The sequence below is a fragment of the Lactuca sativa genome, chromosome 4, assembly GCF_002870075.4.
Source record: "Lactuca sativa cultivar Salinas chromosome 4, Lsat_Salinas_v11, whole genome shotgun sequence".
Classification (NCBI taxonomy): domain Eukaryota; kingdom Viridiplantae; phylum Streptophyta; class Magnoliopsida; order Asterales; family Asteraceae; genus Lactuca; species Lactuca sativa.
In genome coordinates, this window is record NC_056626.2 from 189,039,018 (window position 1) to 189,057,390 (window position 18,373).

Sequence of the window (18,373 nt, forward strand, 5' to 3'; positions counted from 1 at the left end):
TTTGTATGAGGAAGTTATGATTTTTCTAAGTTTCAGATTAGCAGTACACAGCCCAAAGTTCGAATATTATATCGAGCGATTTTTAGCCAACACAACCTAAACGAGAATATAAGGTCTCATTAATATTAGCATAACGATAAAAAGACAGACGAAAACGGACGTCGGATGAAGAAGTTATGAATTTTTAACAGACCATTCCTGTCCCGGAATGTTAAAAATATAACTTTAAGAATAAAGTCAAAATTAGCCGACGGAGTCTAAACAAAAGTTGTAGAGTACGATCCCACCTACGCATGGATATAAAGAACATCGAAAACGGAGCTCGTATGCGAAAATTACGAATTTTAGAAGTTAAGTATGTTAATTATGAAGCTGTTGCGAGAACATATGACGTGGCACGATCCCAGCCGTTGCTTGTTACCCAAGGCCTCGCTTCGGATGTGACACCTGGTGCGAGGGTTACGCCCACCGTAATGTGTACGCCTCGCGTCGGAAGAAGCTGCGCCCAGCAAACTCACCATGCTTGGACCGAAGAGCACCACGATGGTCCACCGAGATTCGGACGCGTGTTTTACGACCACCCCATTACGCACAACGTAGAGCTTCGGTACACCCAGCATACTTGCGAGGCTCTGCCTATAAAAGGGTTGCGAGCCTCTTCTCTTCACCAATTTACCTTCTACTTTCTCTCTCTACTTTCTCTCTCTAGCCCCTAAACCCTCCTAAAGCCTAGGAAAACCCCCTAGCACCCGAAGGAAGCCCTGAGGCTCCCGAAGGCTCTGGGAAAAGAGCTTTTCGTCTTGGAAATGATGCTCCAGCGAAGCCTAGTTTTTAATAAAAAAGAAACCTCTGTAAGTAAGATACGCCTACCGTACATTATATGTAGCTTATATTTAAATATAATATCGTTATTATGAGCCTATAAATAAGATTTATCAATTATTCAAAGTCGTTATACTGATTGATCTACTTACGGAAATGATGTCTAAGATATGATTTAGTGAGGTGTTTAAAGTGGGATTTACAAACAATATACTTGGTATACCAGACGTACCCTACCTCCGATATGATCCTACCTGGTTGTTCCTTACTTGATAGATCATGAAGTAGACTTTAAGTTAATGATGAATCTAGACTAATAATTAGTCGCAATGAATACTAGACTAAAATCTAGTGGTAATAATACTAGGTTTCGTCGAAGGAAATCATATTGTTAAGAAGCGAAGCGCCGCTCGAATTTCGAGTTGTCACTTTAACAAGTGAGTGCATAGTTACTTTCATCTTACACATAGATATGAAGTATTTTATATAAATTACGTACTATGTCTGCATATTGTCTGAATACTTGCTGTCTATGCTGGATGAAATATTTGATACATATTTTAAATGATTTAAAGTGTATATGTATTTTATATTTACAAAATGTGTTGGGTAAAACATGGGTAGATGTAATAGTTGGGTGTGATGAAATAAAATGATGAGAGGCCTCGATGTTGACGATGTTTCCAGTCATCTAACAAAGTACAGATGACGAACACGAACTTTTCTAGACAGTCCAGTGGAACGCTAGTGTAACGCTCGTAGATCCGGGCTAGTCAATTTAGAGATAATAGGGGTCGAAAACGACTTTTCGACAAAATATTATTTAGAATGAATAATCTTAACCAAGTTTTAGTATATGTTACAAAGTTTCCGTACATATAAAGAACGCCGAAATCCGAGTTATAACGAAGAAGTTATGACCCGTTGAAGTTTCGCGACGAAACCGGCACGATACCGGGAAGCGTAAATAGTGAATTTACGATAGAGCAAGATTTAGACTTAGAAATCCAAACGAAAGTCGTAGAATATGTTAAACCAAGAGCTTCCATAAAAAGAACACCCAAATCTGACTTCGTACGAGGAAGTTATGGTTTTCTAAGATTTAGCATAGTAGTGCACAGCCCGAAAATTCGAATTTTAGATCGCTCGATTTTCAGCCAAAATAATCTAAACGAGAAATGAATATATTGTTAATACGAGTTAAACGATAAAAGGACAGTAAAAAACGGAGCTCATATGCGAAAGTTATGGACGAAGCTTAGTCGCTACTCTTTGAGCGCGATAAATACGATACAATTTTTGTAAATCTGAGATAGAAGGAGAATTAGCCGACGATGTCTAAATGAAAGTTGTAGTCCTCGTAAATACCAACGCGTGGATATAAAGAACGTCGAAAATGGAGCTCGTACGCAGAAGATACGGACGAAACTTAGTGGCTACTTTACTATAAAATCCATATAAATAAAGGGTGAACCCTTCATTATTTCTTCACACCATAAGCATTTATTTCTCTCTATAACTTCTCTCTAACCTCCCTAAACCCATCCCAAGTCTAGGGAACCTCCCTAGCACGAGAAGAAAACCCCGGAGCGCCCGACGGCTCCGAGAAGAAAAGCTTTCAGCTCGGAAACGCTGCTCCAGCGAACCCCGGTTTTTAATAAAAACCTATTGTAAGTGAGCTACGCCTATACTATATTTAATATAGATTTTATTTAATTATAGTAACATTCTTAGGACCTTAAAATAATTATTTGGGCTATTATTATGAGTTATATTGAGTGTTATTTAATGCTTATGTAATAGTAATAATAGCTAGACTATTAATTAGTCTCGGCGAATAATAGACTAAACTCGACTTGTAATAATATTGGGTTTCGTCGAACGAATTTTTTTTTTTAAGAAGCGAAGCGCTGTCTGAGTTCGGAATCACCACCTTTTCAAGTGAGTGCATGGTCCCTTTCATCTACACATAGATATGAGGTATTCTATATAAATTATGTGTTATGTGTACGTATTATCTGAGTACTTGTTGTCTATGCTAGTTGAACGATTTTATACACGTTTTAAATGATTTAAATTGTATATGTATTTTATATCTACAAAAATGTTGGGGTAAAACATGGGTAGATGTAATAGATGGAATATAAGTTGGACGATGAGTTGAGAGGGGTTATAGACCACGAGGTGAGGGTGAGAGGTGAACGATGTGAGAAGCCTTTTCCCAAACGATGGCCCTGTCATTCAGTAGAGTATGGATGACAACCACGGACTATTCTAGACAGTCCAGTGGAACACTAGCAGACTCGCAACCTGTAAGTGTTGTGAACGATGTGTTCACTCGGTGTACTCTAAACCCTGGCGATCATACAAACTTGATGCCTAAACCCTGGTGATCATGCAGACTTGGTGCCAAAACCCTGGCGACTATGCAGACTTAGTGCCTGTTGTATAAATTCTGGCGACTATGCAGACTTAGTGCCTAAACCCTGGCGACGATGGACTTCGTGCCGATTCCTTAGGATGATCCTTAGGAATGTATGAACGAGGAATGGTTGATTCTTAGGGTAAATCCTTAAGAGTAAAGAAGATAATGGGGATGGGTAATTGGGTTGATTGTTTGATTGTTTGAACATAATAAATACATTATTGTAGGTTGAAAACCCTATGTACTCACCAGGTTTCCCAACCTGACCCACTCAGATTATTTATGTCACAGGTGTTGTCATGAAGTCACATTACACTGAGAGATTAAGGACATATAGATCACTAGTGATAATGAATGTAAGTTCTGTTTATGCTTATGTTTCTGTATTTACGATGATATCCCAAATGTTTTAAAATGAATAAAAATACATTTCTTCATAAATGATTTGATAACCTATTTATCATGTTTTACTGGGAACAAATTCCGCAACATTTTTATTAAAAGAAGTACTCTGATTTTTATAAAGCATAAACAAAATCGGTCTTTTCTGGCCGTGAAAAATGGGGATGTCATAGTTGGTATCAGAGCATTAGTTTAAGCGAACTAGGAATATGGATTTATTTCTAGACTTAAACTTAGAATGCTAAGCGACGATTGTGAGGTGTGAGCACTAGCTTATTTTAGGAATTATGCCTAAAATGTTTTTATGCGCTAAATGCTTTGTGCCATATATGATGTTATTTATTCGGATCCATGGTCTGTTGCCGACCGGATCTGGAAACCTTATGTGTTTAGGATTCTAAACGTACGACAACGATATTAGAACTAGCATGTAAACGTTTCGGAGTGATAAGGATGATTTAAACGTCAATCCTACATAAAGATCTAGATTCACCTTATTCGGTGTATAGATCAAGATGGCAAGGACCCATAACGGAAACGTGAATGCAAATGGGAACCGAGATCAGCCCCCAGTGATTGAGCAAATACCGGTTGTGGTGGCCGCTATTGAGCCAATAACGATGGCCGGAGTGCAAGCGATGATCCAGGCGATGTTGGATCTCCAAATGGAGGAAACCAGACGTTTGCTCCAGCAAAATCGAGAGGAAGCGACCATACAGATCGAACAGCCCGAGTTGAACGAAGGGCAGACTGAGGAGGGAAACTACATTGGGAGTGTTGGTCAAGCCAACCCACCGATAGTTAGGCAAAACCACCAGGATGGAGGAAATGATGGACGTGGATGCAAATACAAGGATTTCATGGCGTCCAAACCACCGAGTCTATCTGGAAGCCCGACGCCGGTGGAAGTCATGAACTGGATCTCTGAGATGGAGACGATGTTTGAGAGTTGCGAGTGTAGCAACAGGCAGAAGACCGCTCTCGCGGTTCCTCTGTTGAAATCTGGAGTACTAAGTTGGTGGAAGCTATTAGCCGATTCGATGCCCAAAGGAGAAGCGAGCAAGATGTCATGGGAAGATTTTCTGGTGCAGTTAAAGATGCAGTACTGCTCTGAACAGGATCTTCTGGAGATCAACAACGAGTTTCAGAATCTAAAGAAGGGAAGGATGAGTGTCATCGAGTATGCTGCAAGTTTTACGGAGAAAATGAAGCTTGTTCCTTACCTAGTTCCAACTCAGCTCTCCAAGGTCAACAAGTTTGCCCATGGATTCACCGGTGTACTCCATCCCCTTCATGGTTGCCTTAAGGACATTTATTTCTGCGGAATCCCCTTAGCAGCAGTGTCCATCCTGATGATGATCCTTAGGCTAGGTCCCTTATGATAGATGTTTTAGTGACATAAGGTGAGGATAACGTGAACGGGTAATCGGGTTATTGCTGGTTGATGAAATTAATAAACTTATTTATTGTGGGTTGAAAACCTTATGTGCTCACCAGGCTCCCAAGCCTGATCAATTTCTTGTATTACAGGTAGTGGCACTCGAGCATAGATGTGATGTTTTGGATGAGGGATTACGGATTATAGGCCTGTAGATATGAATAAATGTTGTAAGGCTTATATTGTACTATTTATTCTTTTGATTTGTATCGAACATGACATCCCGAAGTTTTTAATGAAATACATTTCTTCAGAAATGCTTTGATAAATCTTTATCATATTTTATTTTGGGAAAAAATTCCGCAACACTTTTATTTAAAATGTTACTCTGATTTTCAAACAAAGCATAAACAAAATCGATCTTTTCTGTCCGTGAAAATGGGGATGTCACAGTTACCATCAGATGAGGGTGCAAGAGAAGGATATTCAAAAGACGACCTTTTAAACTCGTTATGGGCATTACAAGTTCATGGTGATGCCTTTTGGGCTCACCAGTGTACCGCCAACGTTCATGGATCTCATGAACTGGGTGTGTAGACCAATGTTGGACAGGTAATTGATTGTCTTCATTAATGATATCTTGGTCTATCCAAAGACCAGAGAGCAGCATGAGGAGAATTTGCATGAGACTCTTGGGGTTTTAAGGATGGGGAGGTTATACACCAAGTTCTCTAAGTGTGAGTTTTGGTTGCGCAAGGTTTAGTTTATGGGACACCTCCTTAATCAGAATGATATTTTGGTTGACCCAGCCAAGATAGAGGCGGTTATGTGGTGGGAGGTTCTGAAGTCTCCATTTGAAGTTCGGAGTTTCCTCGGTTTGGTAGGATATTATTAGAGATTCATTCGAGACTTAGCCATAAGTGAGAGCTCTTCTGCCGAGAAATTGGCCGAGATCTATGTCCGAGAGTTTGTAGCACGTCATGGGGTGCATACTTCTATTGCATCAGATTTAGATGTTCGTTTTACTTCCAGATCTTGGAAGAGGTTTCACGAGGATTTGGGCACCCAATTACATTTAGTACCGCCTATCATCTGCAGACAGGCTGGTAGAGCGAGCATACTATACAGACACTTAAGGATATGTTACAAGCCTGCATCATTGATTTTGGTGGGAGCTAGGACTCCTACCTTCCTTTGGCTGAGTTTTCTTCCAACAACAGCCATCATGCCAGTATTGGCATGCCTCCCTTCGAGCTCCTGTATTGGAGGAAGTGTCATATGCTTATCTGTTGGGGAGAGGTCGGGTATAGAATCATGCAGAGCACTGAGATAGTGGTCAAGAAACTAAAGCTTATTCAACAAGTCAGACAAAGGTTGCAGACGGCCTAGAGCTACCAGAAGAGTTGCGCGAACCAGCGCCGCTCTGAGATGGAGTTTCAAGTTGGAGATTTGGTGCGCTTGAAGGTATTACCTTGGAAAGGTGTGATCTGATTCAGGAAGTGGGGCAAGTTGGGCCCCATGTTTATTGTCCCTTTCAGAGTGATAACCTGGGTGGGCAAGGTGGTACCCCGGTTAGAGTTGCCTGATGATTTAAGCTACATTCATGAAACCTTCCATGTTTCTCAATTGAGGAAGTTTTTGGCCGATAAGACAGTTGTGCTCCTTTTGGAGGACATTTAGGTCGATGGTCTTCTGAATTACGTTGTGAGAACGGTGGTAATTCTAGATAGGAAAGTGAAGACCTTGATGAATGAGGTAGTAAACGTCGTCAAAGTTCAGTGGCAACATCATAAAGGCTCGGAGTGGACTTGGGAGCACGAGGCTGAGATGAATGTGCATTATCCTAATCTCTTCGTAGAGGCTGACTTCGAGGACGAAGTCTGATTCTAGTGGGGGAGAATGGTAACAACCGATGTCAGGTATTTTCATTTCATCCCTTAATAATTTAAATTTGTTGCAAATAAGGCCCTTACGTTGGTCATACAAGGTTCTACGCCAGGCATAAGTCAACAACTTGTGGTGTGTCAAAGTTGGAGTACGCTGGGCGTACACGTGAGTATGTCAGGCATACTGGTGCAACTCTTTAACCCTAAATTTTGAGGGTTGTGTCCCTTATTTAAACATTTGAATCCCCCTTGGACCTTCTTATGACCAACCTCCATTACTTTAAACCCTAAATCGAAACTCTAGCCCTTGTGAGTGAGATTTGAAGCTTGTGAGTGATTTTTAAGTGTTCTTGGTAGTAAAGGAAGATCATTAAAGAAGTGGTGGTGCATTCAATTTTTTGGATCCAAAATCTATATCTCTTTGTTCATCTATTGAAGGTATAAAATTCATACCTTGGAGCTTGTTTTGCTAGATCTTGTTAAGCTTATATTTATGTTCTTTTTGTCCCAAAACCTTGATCTTCGTGAATATGGAATACTCCAGAGCATATGAGTTGTTCTTTTAGACGTTTTAGGGTGCATAATGTCATAAAAATGCAATCTTGATCCTTTCCTTTCATCCATGCATGAGTTATGGAGTTTTTTTTGATGATGTTAGAAGTTAGGGTTTTGGGATTAAGCTCTGTTTAGTCATGCAAAGGCATAAAGTCAAAGACTTTATGGAGGTTGGGGTAAAGTGTCTTAATGATTAAGACATTAAAACTTGGATTTTGAGTTGAGATCGTGTATGTTGAGTGTAATTCTAGCTATACCCAACATAGCCAGTTACGAGCCCGATTCCTTTTAGCCATGAGCTCTATTCCCAACATAAAGTTGCATACACCGCGCGTAAGTCCAAGTGTTGACTTTCTATGATGTTTGGCTAACTGTTCCTTTAAGGGAACTTGTGAGGGTTTTTAGTCTTGGAAGGGGGAAATGATCTTTTGCCCTAAATGTGGATTAGACTTGGCTTGGGACTAGTGGATTATGGAAAATTACCTTAATTATTAATTAGGGTTAATTGGTGTAATTATTAGGCGGAGTCTAGTTCTGACAGTTCGGGTGTGAGTTATATCAGTCATCTGTGCAAGGTGAGTCTCCTCCTATTTTTACATGTGTGGTAGAATATATTTATATATGTGATTACCAGCTGGGTCTATGTTCAATTACTGTAATATGTGTTACTATGTGTCCTGAGACTTCGGGTAGTCTCCAAGGTTGTTGATAACCCACAAGACGTGTTGTTTGCCGACTGAGACTTCAGGTAGTCTTCTGGGTTGCTGATAACCCATAGTTGTTTATTTTCTATTGTGTTGTATGTGGTACTTTGGGGAACTCACTAAGATTCGTGCTTACAGTTGTTGATTAAATGTGTATTAGGTACTTCTGAGTGGGAAGGTGAAGGCTTGATTGTATACATTTGCCTGCAGTTTATGATTTCGGATATTTTGGGACACTCTGATATTTCAATGATTATCTGTATTTGACATTTGTGATTTTATTGAGATGGCTTTTATGAACAATGTTTTTTTTATATGTATTTAAAAATGAAAATTTTGGTTTGGAAATTTGGATGTTACAGTGTTGTTATGGATATCATCAACATGTGATTTATGCACTAAAAACCTATGGGATGTACTATTCATGGCATGGCCAAGGTAGATGTAATCTGTGGTTTTTGATCCAATTTTGGTCCTCTTAGGAAGAGTTACTTTTACCTTAGCAAGGCACCCCCCACAATCTCATTCTTTTGTAAGAGGGTAATCTCCCTTTCCATATATGCAAGGGTGATTTATAACTCTTTTTATGAGGAATTCTAATAAGTATTACATTTGTGCCAAGGCATGCTTTTCCCCGCACATTATGTGGTGCTCCAAAAGTAATTAACATTGAATTAATCATGTTTTTCAATTTTCTATTCTTCCTTTCAGTCGCTCCATTCTATTGAGGAGTATATGGAGTAGTTGTTTGATGCAAAATACCATGTAAAGAACGAAATTCGACGAAGTCTTTGGACTCATATTCTCTTCATTGGCCCGACCTTAAATTTTTTATTTTTTTGTCAAGTTGATTTTCAACTTCATCCTTATAATTCTTAGATGAATTCAAGGCTTCATCTTTGGTATTTAACAAATAAATATAGCAATACTTGCTGCAATTATCTATAAAAGATATGTAATAATTTTTTCCTCCTCTTCTAGGTATTGCTCTAAAATCACATAAATCAGAATGGATTAAACCAAGAATTTCATTAGATTTTTCTAATGATTTATGAGGCTGTTGTGAGAATTTTTGATTCTACACAAACCTCACATTTCTGATTTTTATGTAATGAACATTTTGGTAACATGTCAAGTTTTTCTATTCTTTGAATAGAATGAAAGTTGACATGTCCCAATCGAGAATGTCATAAAAATGAAAGATCATGCATATACATAAAAGACAAGCTAGTAGTGTCCATTATTACATTAAGATTAACATTGGTTACATTATCATTGTTTGGTGTTTCAAGCTAGTAACGGCTTCCTTGATAAGCATTGCGTGTCATTGACACGCGCGTCGTAAGGTTACGACGCGCGAATGCGTGTCGTCTTCCTTTATGACATGGCCTTCCTTGATACGCATTGCGTGTCGTAATTGCGCGTCGTAAATGCACGTCGTCTATAGACGACGCGCAAAAGCGTGTCGTCTCTCTTTATGACAGGGTCTTCCTTGACACGCATTTGCGCGTCGTCTGAGCCGTTTACGACGCGCAATGAGCGTCGTAAAAGGCTGTTTTTCTAGTAGTGACTTTAAAAAGACCCTCACTAAGATATCCCTTTCCAACATGTAAGGTATTGTTGAAACTTTGTTTAATGAAATTAGCCTTGTAGGACTTGTCCAATACTGGAAGCAAGAAAGAAAAATCTCTTCCTTATAAGCATAAGCATTACTAGTTTATCAATATGGATAAAACATTAGGCTAAGATGGATGAGCTTGGAATGTTGTTTTAGGCTATCTTAATTGGGCATAAATTTAGGCTTAATTAAAAAGATATTTAATTAATCAGGCAGACCCCAAGAGGCCCAAGGCCTAATGCCAATCCATGCAGCTTGTATATATATTTATTATTTGTACTTTACATGGAAACAAGAAACAACTTGAAACATATAATATGATCAAACATACATCCGGTGCTACCTTGATTTTGAACAATATACAACTCAAATTCCACAGTAAGATTTGATGGGGCACTTAGATCTCTTCCCTTCATCTGTGTAATAGTAATGAATGTATTTGTAGTTGTCGAATGCCTCAAATTGTAGAGGATTGTCTTCATCAACGAGTTCTTGAGGAATCTCTATATTCAAATCCCTGATAAACGTAAATAACCCTAATGAAAATCGCTCTTCATTTCCTTGCATCATCACCCTATGACACGGTGCTTCAATTCTTCCATTTGTCCATGCCTATGAAAATGCAAACATCATAAATTTCACAGATTTTCACAATACTATTAATACTAGCTAGTTAGTATGCTACCTACCATGCAAGCATCGCCTGCCATGACTATGAATGATGACGGAGAAGGATCAACTTCAATCCATTGTCCATCTTTTGTCTTTATCTCCAAACCCTTTACTTGTTTTTGATGAAGAATGGACATGAAACTCTTATCAGTGTGAGGAACAAGACCTAGATTTTGCCCATTGCCTTGAGGGCATAGGTACTTTATGAATCGAAGAAGATAAGTTGTCGACCCAAAGAGAGACTTATAGTGTTGTTCTATTCCGTAACTTTTTGCTACCATCCCCATAACTATCTGATCTAATTCCGCTACAGCCTTTGAGAACATCAATGCACTTTTACTAAAAAAAAATGTGAAAAATGAATTATTAGTAGATGTTGGATATAACGTAAAGTAAGAAAGCATACCTAAAACTTTCATTCCCATAAGGCCACATGAGTTTTGTGAATCTTTCAGCTCCTTTCGTAGTTGTTGCATCCTCAATGCCTAAGCCTTCGTAAAGAGGAACTATGGGTTCTTTCCCAACATAACCATGAGATGGTGTATCTGAAGTGTTTAGGACTTTGGTTTCAATAGGAAGATCAAAAAGGTCTTGTGATGCAAGGAAAATCGAGTCATGGAGTTCTTGAGAAACTCCATCATACATGGCTATGAAACAACCATATTCCTCAAGCCCACGGATAACTTCATCACACTTTGTGATCCAAGAACTTGAAGCAGGGTTTATGTTTTTACGAGTGAGGTCGATAACAGGAAGTTTGGATTGTGTCAAGGACCCCATTATATCGTAGATGTTTGATTTTGTTCTCTACGGGTTTAAAACTCTTTAACACCATTATGATATATAACTAGTATTGCATGCAGAAAATAGTTTAAAATATTGTGTCCTGAAATTTTAAAGTATTGAAGTACATATATGGTAGAACATCATTATCATTAGTGGTCCAATTCCGGAAAACGAAATAGAAGTTTGGTACCACATGAGTCACTTAATAGCTACATGATTGTACCTTTAATTGCTTGATGTTGACTAATTGCTCTTTAGTTCAAGCTAATAAGCTAATAAGACTTAATTAATTGTTTGATTGATGCATGGTCGTTAATCAATATCATTTCTCAAATAAAAAAGTACAAAGGCGATGCTGATTTTCTCATAAAAACATTGTTAAATTTGTCACGGTTACGATAAGTTGTTTACTACGGTCCCCTTTTATGATGTTAGATTTTTGGTATTGTTTTTGTGCGCGTCCTATTCGTGGTGTATGATTATATAATTGTGTCATCCCTATGTTAATCAAATCATGATGGTTCTAATTGCAATAATACATGTCAGAACTCAGAATCTCGATCTTGTTTTGACTACATTAATTTTTTCAATAGACCTACAATATCTGAACCAACAGTTTGCGTATAAAAACAGAGTTCACTCGTGTGTAATGATATCGAGGTGTATGAGTTCACGATATGAACAATTCTTGCACCTGTTACAAACATAGCGCACATCACGGGTTGCATGAGCTATCATCACTTTTAATTTATTATATGATAAAGTAAATATTATAATCTACTTTAGCATTTTCATTTTACTTATAGAAATAAGAATACAATATAATGATATGTTATCTTATATCTTTTCATTCTGATTTTATTCAGTAAAATATTAATCAAGTGGACACACCCTCATTAATTAGAGCAGCATACTTCAGTGGCAAACATGATGCTTACACCTGATCATAGGTTAAATTTTTTACATGTTTAATACAAAAGATATTTAGCGACAAATGATATATTTAAAGATATGTTAAAATAATGCTACTGACAAGTTATCGTGTAATTTTTTTAATGAAAATGTATAATGATTTATAATTAATTCGTTTTGAACATTGAGATATGATGTTTAAAAACATGACCTTAATTTCTTATAATTACACTAAAAAAAGTTGGAAATTGAACATTTGTTTTTCGTCGTTATGGAATGATTCTCCATGAAACCTGCAACTTGTTCCAGCTGATGAGACTTGCCCTGTTTGTCGCAAGGCAGACTTGGATTTTTTTGGAAGCACACAGTTCATTGTAAAGAGCTCTCAGGTTTGAAGTACCAATATGATTTGGTTAGGGATATTCGTTTCGATATATTTAGGCGCACTGGGGTTTCTGCCAAGGAAAAAGCATCTGCGAACTTTCTAACCGACCCATTGGAAGGAAAATCAACACTTAGACCAACTGATGTTTTAGTATTTGGATGGGCTGGAGGGAAGCATCTATGCGTTGATCTAACATGAGCTTTCCCTCTTGTGAGCTTGGGGAGTGAGGTTTTCACAGTGATGCAAACTGCTTTAAAAGTTGTATCATGTAAAGTGGCAGAACATGAGAAAACATAAATAAAAAATCAACACACGTTTATACATTTTGCAGTTGATACTTTCGGTTTTCTTGCGTCAGAAGCTGTGAAACTACTCAATAGATCGAACAGGTTATGCAAAGTAATGTTATGACCCCAAGATCTATAGATGTTGTCTTTAATTTGTCATCTAAAAATGAGTTGCGATACGGCTTATTATTCATTTATCCACTATGTCTATGTAATACTTTCTTTAAATGCTAATGCAATTTTAAAACCAAAAAAAAAAAAAAAAAAAAAAAAAAAAAAAAAAATTAGCATCTTGTATAATATATCTAACGAAATGATTAACTCTCATAATTGACGGTACCTTTATTCTTTGTTTTTTAATTTTTAATTCATAAAGATTGTTAATTGTTTAATTGCATAGTTACTCTCCGAGTACGAAAGGGCGTTATTTTTAATATTTTAATTGTTTGGTGGGAATATAATTTTGCATTTTTGGACAAAAGTCCACTTTGAACTTTGTCCATGATTATAAACATCGTTTTTTTTTAACTAAAAGTTTGTGATTGAAATATATATATATATATATATATATATATATATATATATATATATATATATATATATATATATATATATATATATATATATATATATATATATATATATATATATATATATACCAACTAATGATTGTTTAGAAAATATTTACTTATTAACTATAACTAAAAAATGAAAATATTATTAATTACAGTAGGATTAAGGTTAGTGGGCCAAATTGTAAAAAATATTTTTATAATAATAAAAAATATATATATATATATATATATATATATATATATATATATATATATATATATATATATATATATATATATATATATTAGTGCTATTTTCTTTTTAAATGTTCTATAAAAATGATATTTGATATTTTTTCATCAGTTTTTATTTTTTTAAAAATATTAATGTTGATAATAAATTAGATAATTATTTATTTATATCCTAATTTTTACAAGAAATTTCAATTCGTATTGAATAACTTTGGGTTATGATTGCTGATAATTAATTGTATTTCTATACTTAAAATCCTACAAAATCATGTTTAATTAACAATTTATTGAAAATAATTGATTAATAATTATGAATTTTACTATAAAAATTTAATTATTTTTATAATCACAGTTCCACGGGCTATAACTCGTATATATATAAAAAAAAAGTGGATGGGGGGCACACTTGATCAAAATTGTAAACGAAAAATGGATAGCAGTTTAGAATTAATTTATTAGCAAGTATTTTTGTATATGAACAAATAAATACATAGATTGATTTAAAAAAATGACTTTCAAGAAAAGTATATTATATCAGTAAAAACATAATAAATAATCTACCTAACAGAACCTTAAATCCTCTGTATTATAAAACTATTTTGACATAATCTTTGAAGTTTTCAAGTCATAGAATTGCAATGTTTTGGCTTGTAAAGCAAGTCCCAAATAATCTAATTAAAGTAAAGCAATCCCACGAAAAAATAAGGAAAACCCCATTAAAAAGTAAATCAAAATCTTCTATTTCAATTCTAGCGTACATTAAAAATGAACATGATTTTCTGTTGATGAAACAACAAAATGATCCTAGTGGTCTTTGGAACTGAAAATATTTTAGGACATATGAAAATACAATGTTATTTTCTGGAATAAAATAAAAAATAAGTAGTTTATTATTTTAGGCCATATGAAAATACAATGTTATTTTCTGAAATAAAATAAAAAATAAGTAGTTTATTATTTTAGGCCACAATGCTATTTTCCGAAATAAAATAAAAAAACAGGATGTTATTTACTAAAATCACTTTAGTAAATAGCATCATTCTTTTCTGAAAATAATTTATGTTGCTACAGAGCCTATGAAATTCGATTTTATAGCTAAAACATTTCGAATTTGGTAGTCAAATTCGCTTATGGAAGTAAATAAATTATTTTTCATTGTTTCAAGCCATCAAAAAAAATCTTATTTTAGGCCATGTAAAATTTGATTTTACATCAAAAAAATGAACCTAATGTCAAATTTGATTTTACATCAAAAAAAATCTTATTTTAGGCCATGTCAAATTTGTTTCAAGCCGCCACCACCACCAACCACCGTCATTACCACCGCCATTAACTGTTAATATGTTCGATCTACCATAAATTTAAATAAAAAAAAAAAAACATTTTCAATTACAAATATATATACCAACATCATATACATAAACAAAATGCACATTATAAGATCACAAACTTGTTCCCTTCATTTCAAACCTTTTGGCTTAAACCCAACATCCCCACAAGAACACAACCCATCCTTAAAAACATGAAAACATTCAATATCCCTAACACCAATCTCTCTCCTCACAACTTTTGAAACAAACTTCACCAAATCATGACATTTTTCACACATATAAAGATTCTTTGTGACTCTAATAGGCATCCCAGGAGCTGTATTTATCAACCCAAATCCAATCGCCAATCTTTCACTATGCCCACATAAAACCTCATCTTTACAATCATCATCAACTCCATATTCTTTTTCTCCCATTTTCTCATAAAAACCATTCAAAACACCCTTAATTTCTTTTTCTTGAGGATAATTTTTATCCCCACTTAAAAACGCATGAACACTTCCTTTTACTTCCACCCAACTACACCCTGGATCAACTGTCACCCCTTTTTCTCTCATAACCCTTTTCAATCTCCCAACTTCATCAAATCTACCAATATCAGAATAAAAATTACACAAAAGGGTATAATATCCAACACTTTGATCTTTCTCATTCATTTCATATATCCTTCTAGCTGCAATCTCCCCTAAATCAACCCAACTGTAAATCCTGCATGAATTTAACAAAGCTCCAAATATCGCTATATCTGGTTTTATATCCATTTTTTTGATGAATGAATAAGCTTCTTCAAGCTTCCCATTGCGTCCAAGTAAATCAACCACACAAGCGTAATGCTTTAGGTTAGGGGTAAGATTGTAATTTTCTGTCATGATATTGAAATACTCCAAACCCTTTTCCACCATCCCTGATCTACCACAAGCACATAATAAAGAAATGAAAGTAACTCCATCTGGTTTTACTAAGTCTTTTACCATTTTGTTAAATAATTCAATTGCTTCTTTCCCTTTTCCTCTTTGTGCATATCCATTTAATAAAATATTCCAAGAAGTAATGTCTTTATGCTGTGAACTGAATTGTTTCCATGCAGTGTCCATTTTCCCACACTTTGTGTACATGTCAAGGAGTGCATTTGGTAGATATTTTGATCCGCTACATGCTAGTCCAGCTCTTAAGGTGTACGCGTGTATCTCTTTTCCTGCCATTAAAGCTCCTATCTTACCACATGCAGATAGGATTGAAATTAATGTGACTGAATTGGGAGTTGAAGTGAGTTTCATTTTTCTAAAGAAAGTAAGAGCTTCAAGACTTCTATTGTTGATCTTGAGACCAAGTATGATTGAAGTCCATGATATCACATTCTTGTTGGGAATGTGTTGAAAGACTTCTATACCCTTATCGATAAGTTTACATTTGGAATATAAATCGATCAAAGAATTGGCAACTATGGTATATGATATAAGTCCAGTCTTTTTTGCAAACTCGTGTAACTCGATTCCCATATCCAAGAGTTGTAATGAAGCACAAGCGGAAATAACACTAGCAAGAGTGATCTCATCAGGGGCAACATGGTCTTTTCTCATGTTTTTGTACACTTCAAGAGCTTTTTCGGGTTGGGAGTTGTTCTCGTATCCTGAAATCATGGAAGTCCATGATATCACATCTTTTGATGTAATTCGGGTGAAAATCTTTTCTGCTTCTTCCCAAGATCCAAGACTTGAGTAAAGCTGTATTAATGAGTTGTCAATGGAGACATCTTTGCTGCATTCATGTTTTGTGGCGTACCCTTGAAGGGTTTTTCCTAATCTTTCATCTCCAATGAATTCACAGGCTGAGATTACACTAGTCATAGTCATCAAATCTGGAGCTACAGAATGATGAAGCATGTCAAGAAATAGATTTAGGCCTTCAAGATACTTGTCATTTTCGAAATATCCAGAAATCATTGCGTTCCATGATATGGTGTCTTTTACAGGCATTTTATCGAACACTAAGCGAGCACTATACACATCCCCGCATTTCACGTACATGGTGATTAGGGAATTATTCACATCAGTATCAGATTCAAATCCGAATCTCAATACGTGAAGGTGGACTTCTCTTCCTCTGAGTAAATCAGGTATGGCCCCACAAGTTCTTAAAATACTAGGGAAAGTATACACATCCGGTAGAAGTCCAGCCCACAACATTCGATGATATAGGTTTAAAGCCTCGTCGAAGTAACCTGCTTTAGCATACCCACCGATTAATACATTCCAAGAAAATACATTTCTCTCAGACATTTTACCGAACACATACCATGCTTCGACCAAATTACCCAACCTAACAAACATACTCAACAACGAGTTCCCAAGTCTGATACTTAATTGGGTTGTCGAATTCTTTATTAAGATGTACACTTGACGCCCTTGAGGCTCTGCTCGTTTCCGCTCGCAGAGGTCAATTACTGTGATGTAAGTTTCTTCCTCGACCGAAAGTCGGAGTTTTTTCATTGCAGTTAGCTGTATTAGAGCTTGTTCGAGGTTCCCACGGAGACAAAGATCGCATATGACGGAATTGGGGTCTCTAGTGTCGATGGAATCAGTGCTGACTACGAATATTTTATGCTTCTTTTGTAGGGAAATTTTACAGCTCCGTGATGAAACTAAGAAATTAATGGTTTGGGAGATTTGGTTATGGTGAAGAGAGTTTGTGAGGTCGGAGTGGCATGAAGAAACCGTTGGAGTTTTAGCAGAGACGGCCATTTGCATAGATAACTGCATAGCAGAATTTCAGAGTTTCGAGAAATAGAGATTCTGTTGTATGCGGCGTCGTTCCATTTTGCGTAGCTCTGTTCCTCGCTCCTACGTCTTCTAATTCTATAGACAGTCGTGTGCAGATTATCACCTCAATACTTTGAGGTGTTTGGGATTTCATTCGAAGTTAAAAAGGATTTTTATTCCAAAGGATTTGTCTTATGTAGACGTGCAAATGTGTTTTTAAATAAGTGTTTGGATCAGGTTTTATTATCGTAAAATTATCGTAAAAATCGATAAGTTAAAAAGTATTTTGTTTAATATAGGGATGAGCATCTGAATCAGTACGAAACCCGAACTTGGTGGAAAATAAGAACCGAACCGTACCGCGGGTTACGGTTCCTACCAGTTTTTATCGTGTCTTTAATGTTGAAACTGGTCCTCGAGAAATAGCAACATATAGTTCCGGTTTTTGCCGGTTCTACCTGTTCCCGGTTCCAAAAATCCACAAGAATATTGTCCCGATCCCGACCCAATCAGTTCTATCCGGTACTGGTTCCGGCCGGTTCTCCGATCCAAATGTTCATCCCTAGTTTAATATTATCTTTTTATCTACTTTGTAAACCTAATAAGTAATACTCTCTTCGTCCCAAAATTATTGTCTACAGAACA

General features: G+C 36.2%; 2 protein-coding genes across 2 annotated transcripts; both read right to left on the bottom strand.

Annotated features, from left to right (window-relative positions):
- Window positions 1-9,956: 9,956 nt before the first annotated feature.
- On the bottom strand, window positions 9,957-11,295 carry LOC111877160 (probable 2-oxoglutarate-dependent dioxygenase AOP1). Its single transcript, XM_023873689.3, has 3 exons — window positions 10,869-11,295; window positions 10,480-10,801; window positions 9,957-10,402 (listed from the first exon to the last, which is right to left on the bottom strand). The coding sequence occupies exons 1-3, from the start codon at window positions 11,240-11,242 to the stop codon at window positions 10,157-10,159; spliced, it is 942 nt and encodes a 313-aa protein (XP_023729457.1). The 5' UTR covers window positions 11,243-11,295; the 3' UTR covers window positions 9,957-10,156.
- Window positions 11,296-15,038: 3,743 nt separating this feature from the next.
- LOC111877126 (pentatricopeptide repeat-containing protein At1g15510, chloroplastic) lies at window positions 15,039-17,990 on the bottom strand. Its single transcript, XM_023873659.3, has one exon. The coding sequence runs from the start codon at window positions 17,726-17,728 to the stop codon at window positions 15,098-15,100; it is 2,631 nt and encodes an 876-aa protein (XP_023729427.1). The 5' UTR covers window positions 17,729-17,990; the 3' UTR covers window positions 15,039-15,097.
- Window positions 17,991-18,373: the final 383 nt, after the last annotated feature.

Bases quoted from the DNA above. Each gene is read 5' to 3' on its own strand.
- LOC111877160 (XM_023873689.3), bottom strand. From the start codon at position 11,242: ATGGGGTCCTTGACACAATCCAAACTTCCTGTTATCGACCTCACTCGT. The intron at 10,802-10,868 runs GTATGCTTTCTT...ATTTTTTTTTAG, and splicing joins TATGGGAATGAAAGTTTTAG to TAAAAGTGCATTGATGTTCT. The intron at 10,403-10,479 runs GTAGGTAGCATA...GCATTTTCATAG, and splicing joins TGGCAGGCGATGCTTGCATG to GCATGGACAAATGGAAGAAT.
- LOC111877126 (XM_023873659.3), bottom strand. From the start codon at position 17,728: ATGCAGTTATCTATGCAAATGGCCGTCTCTGCTAAAACTCCAACGGTT.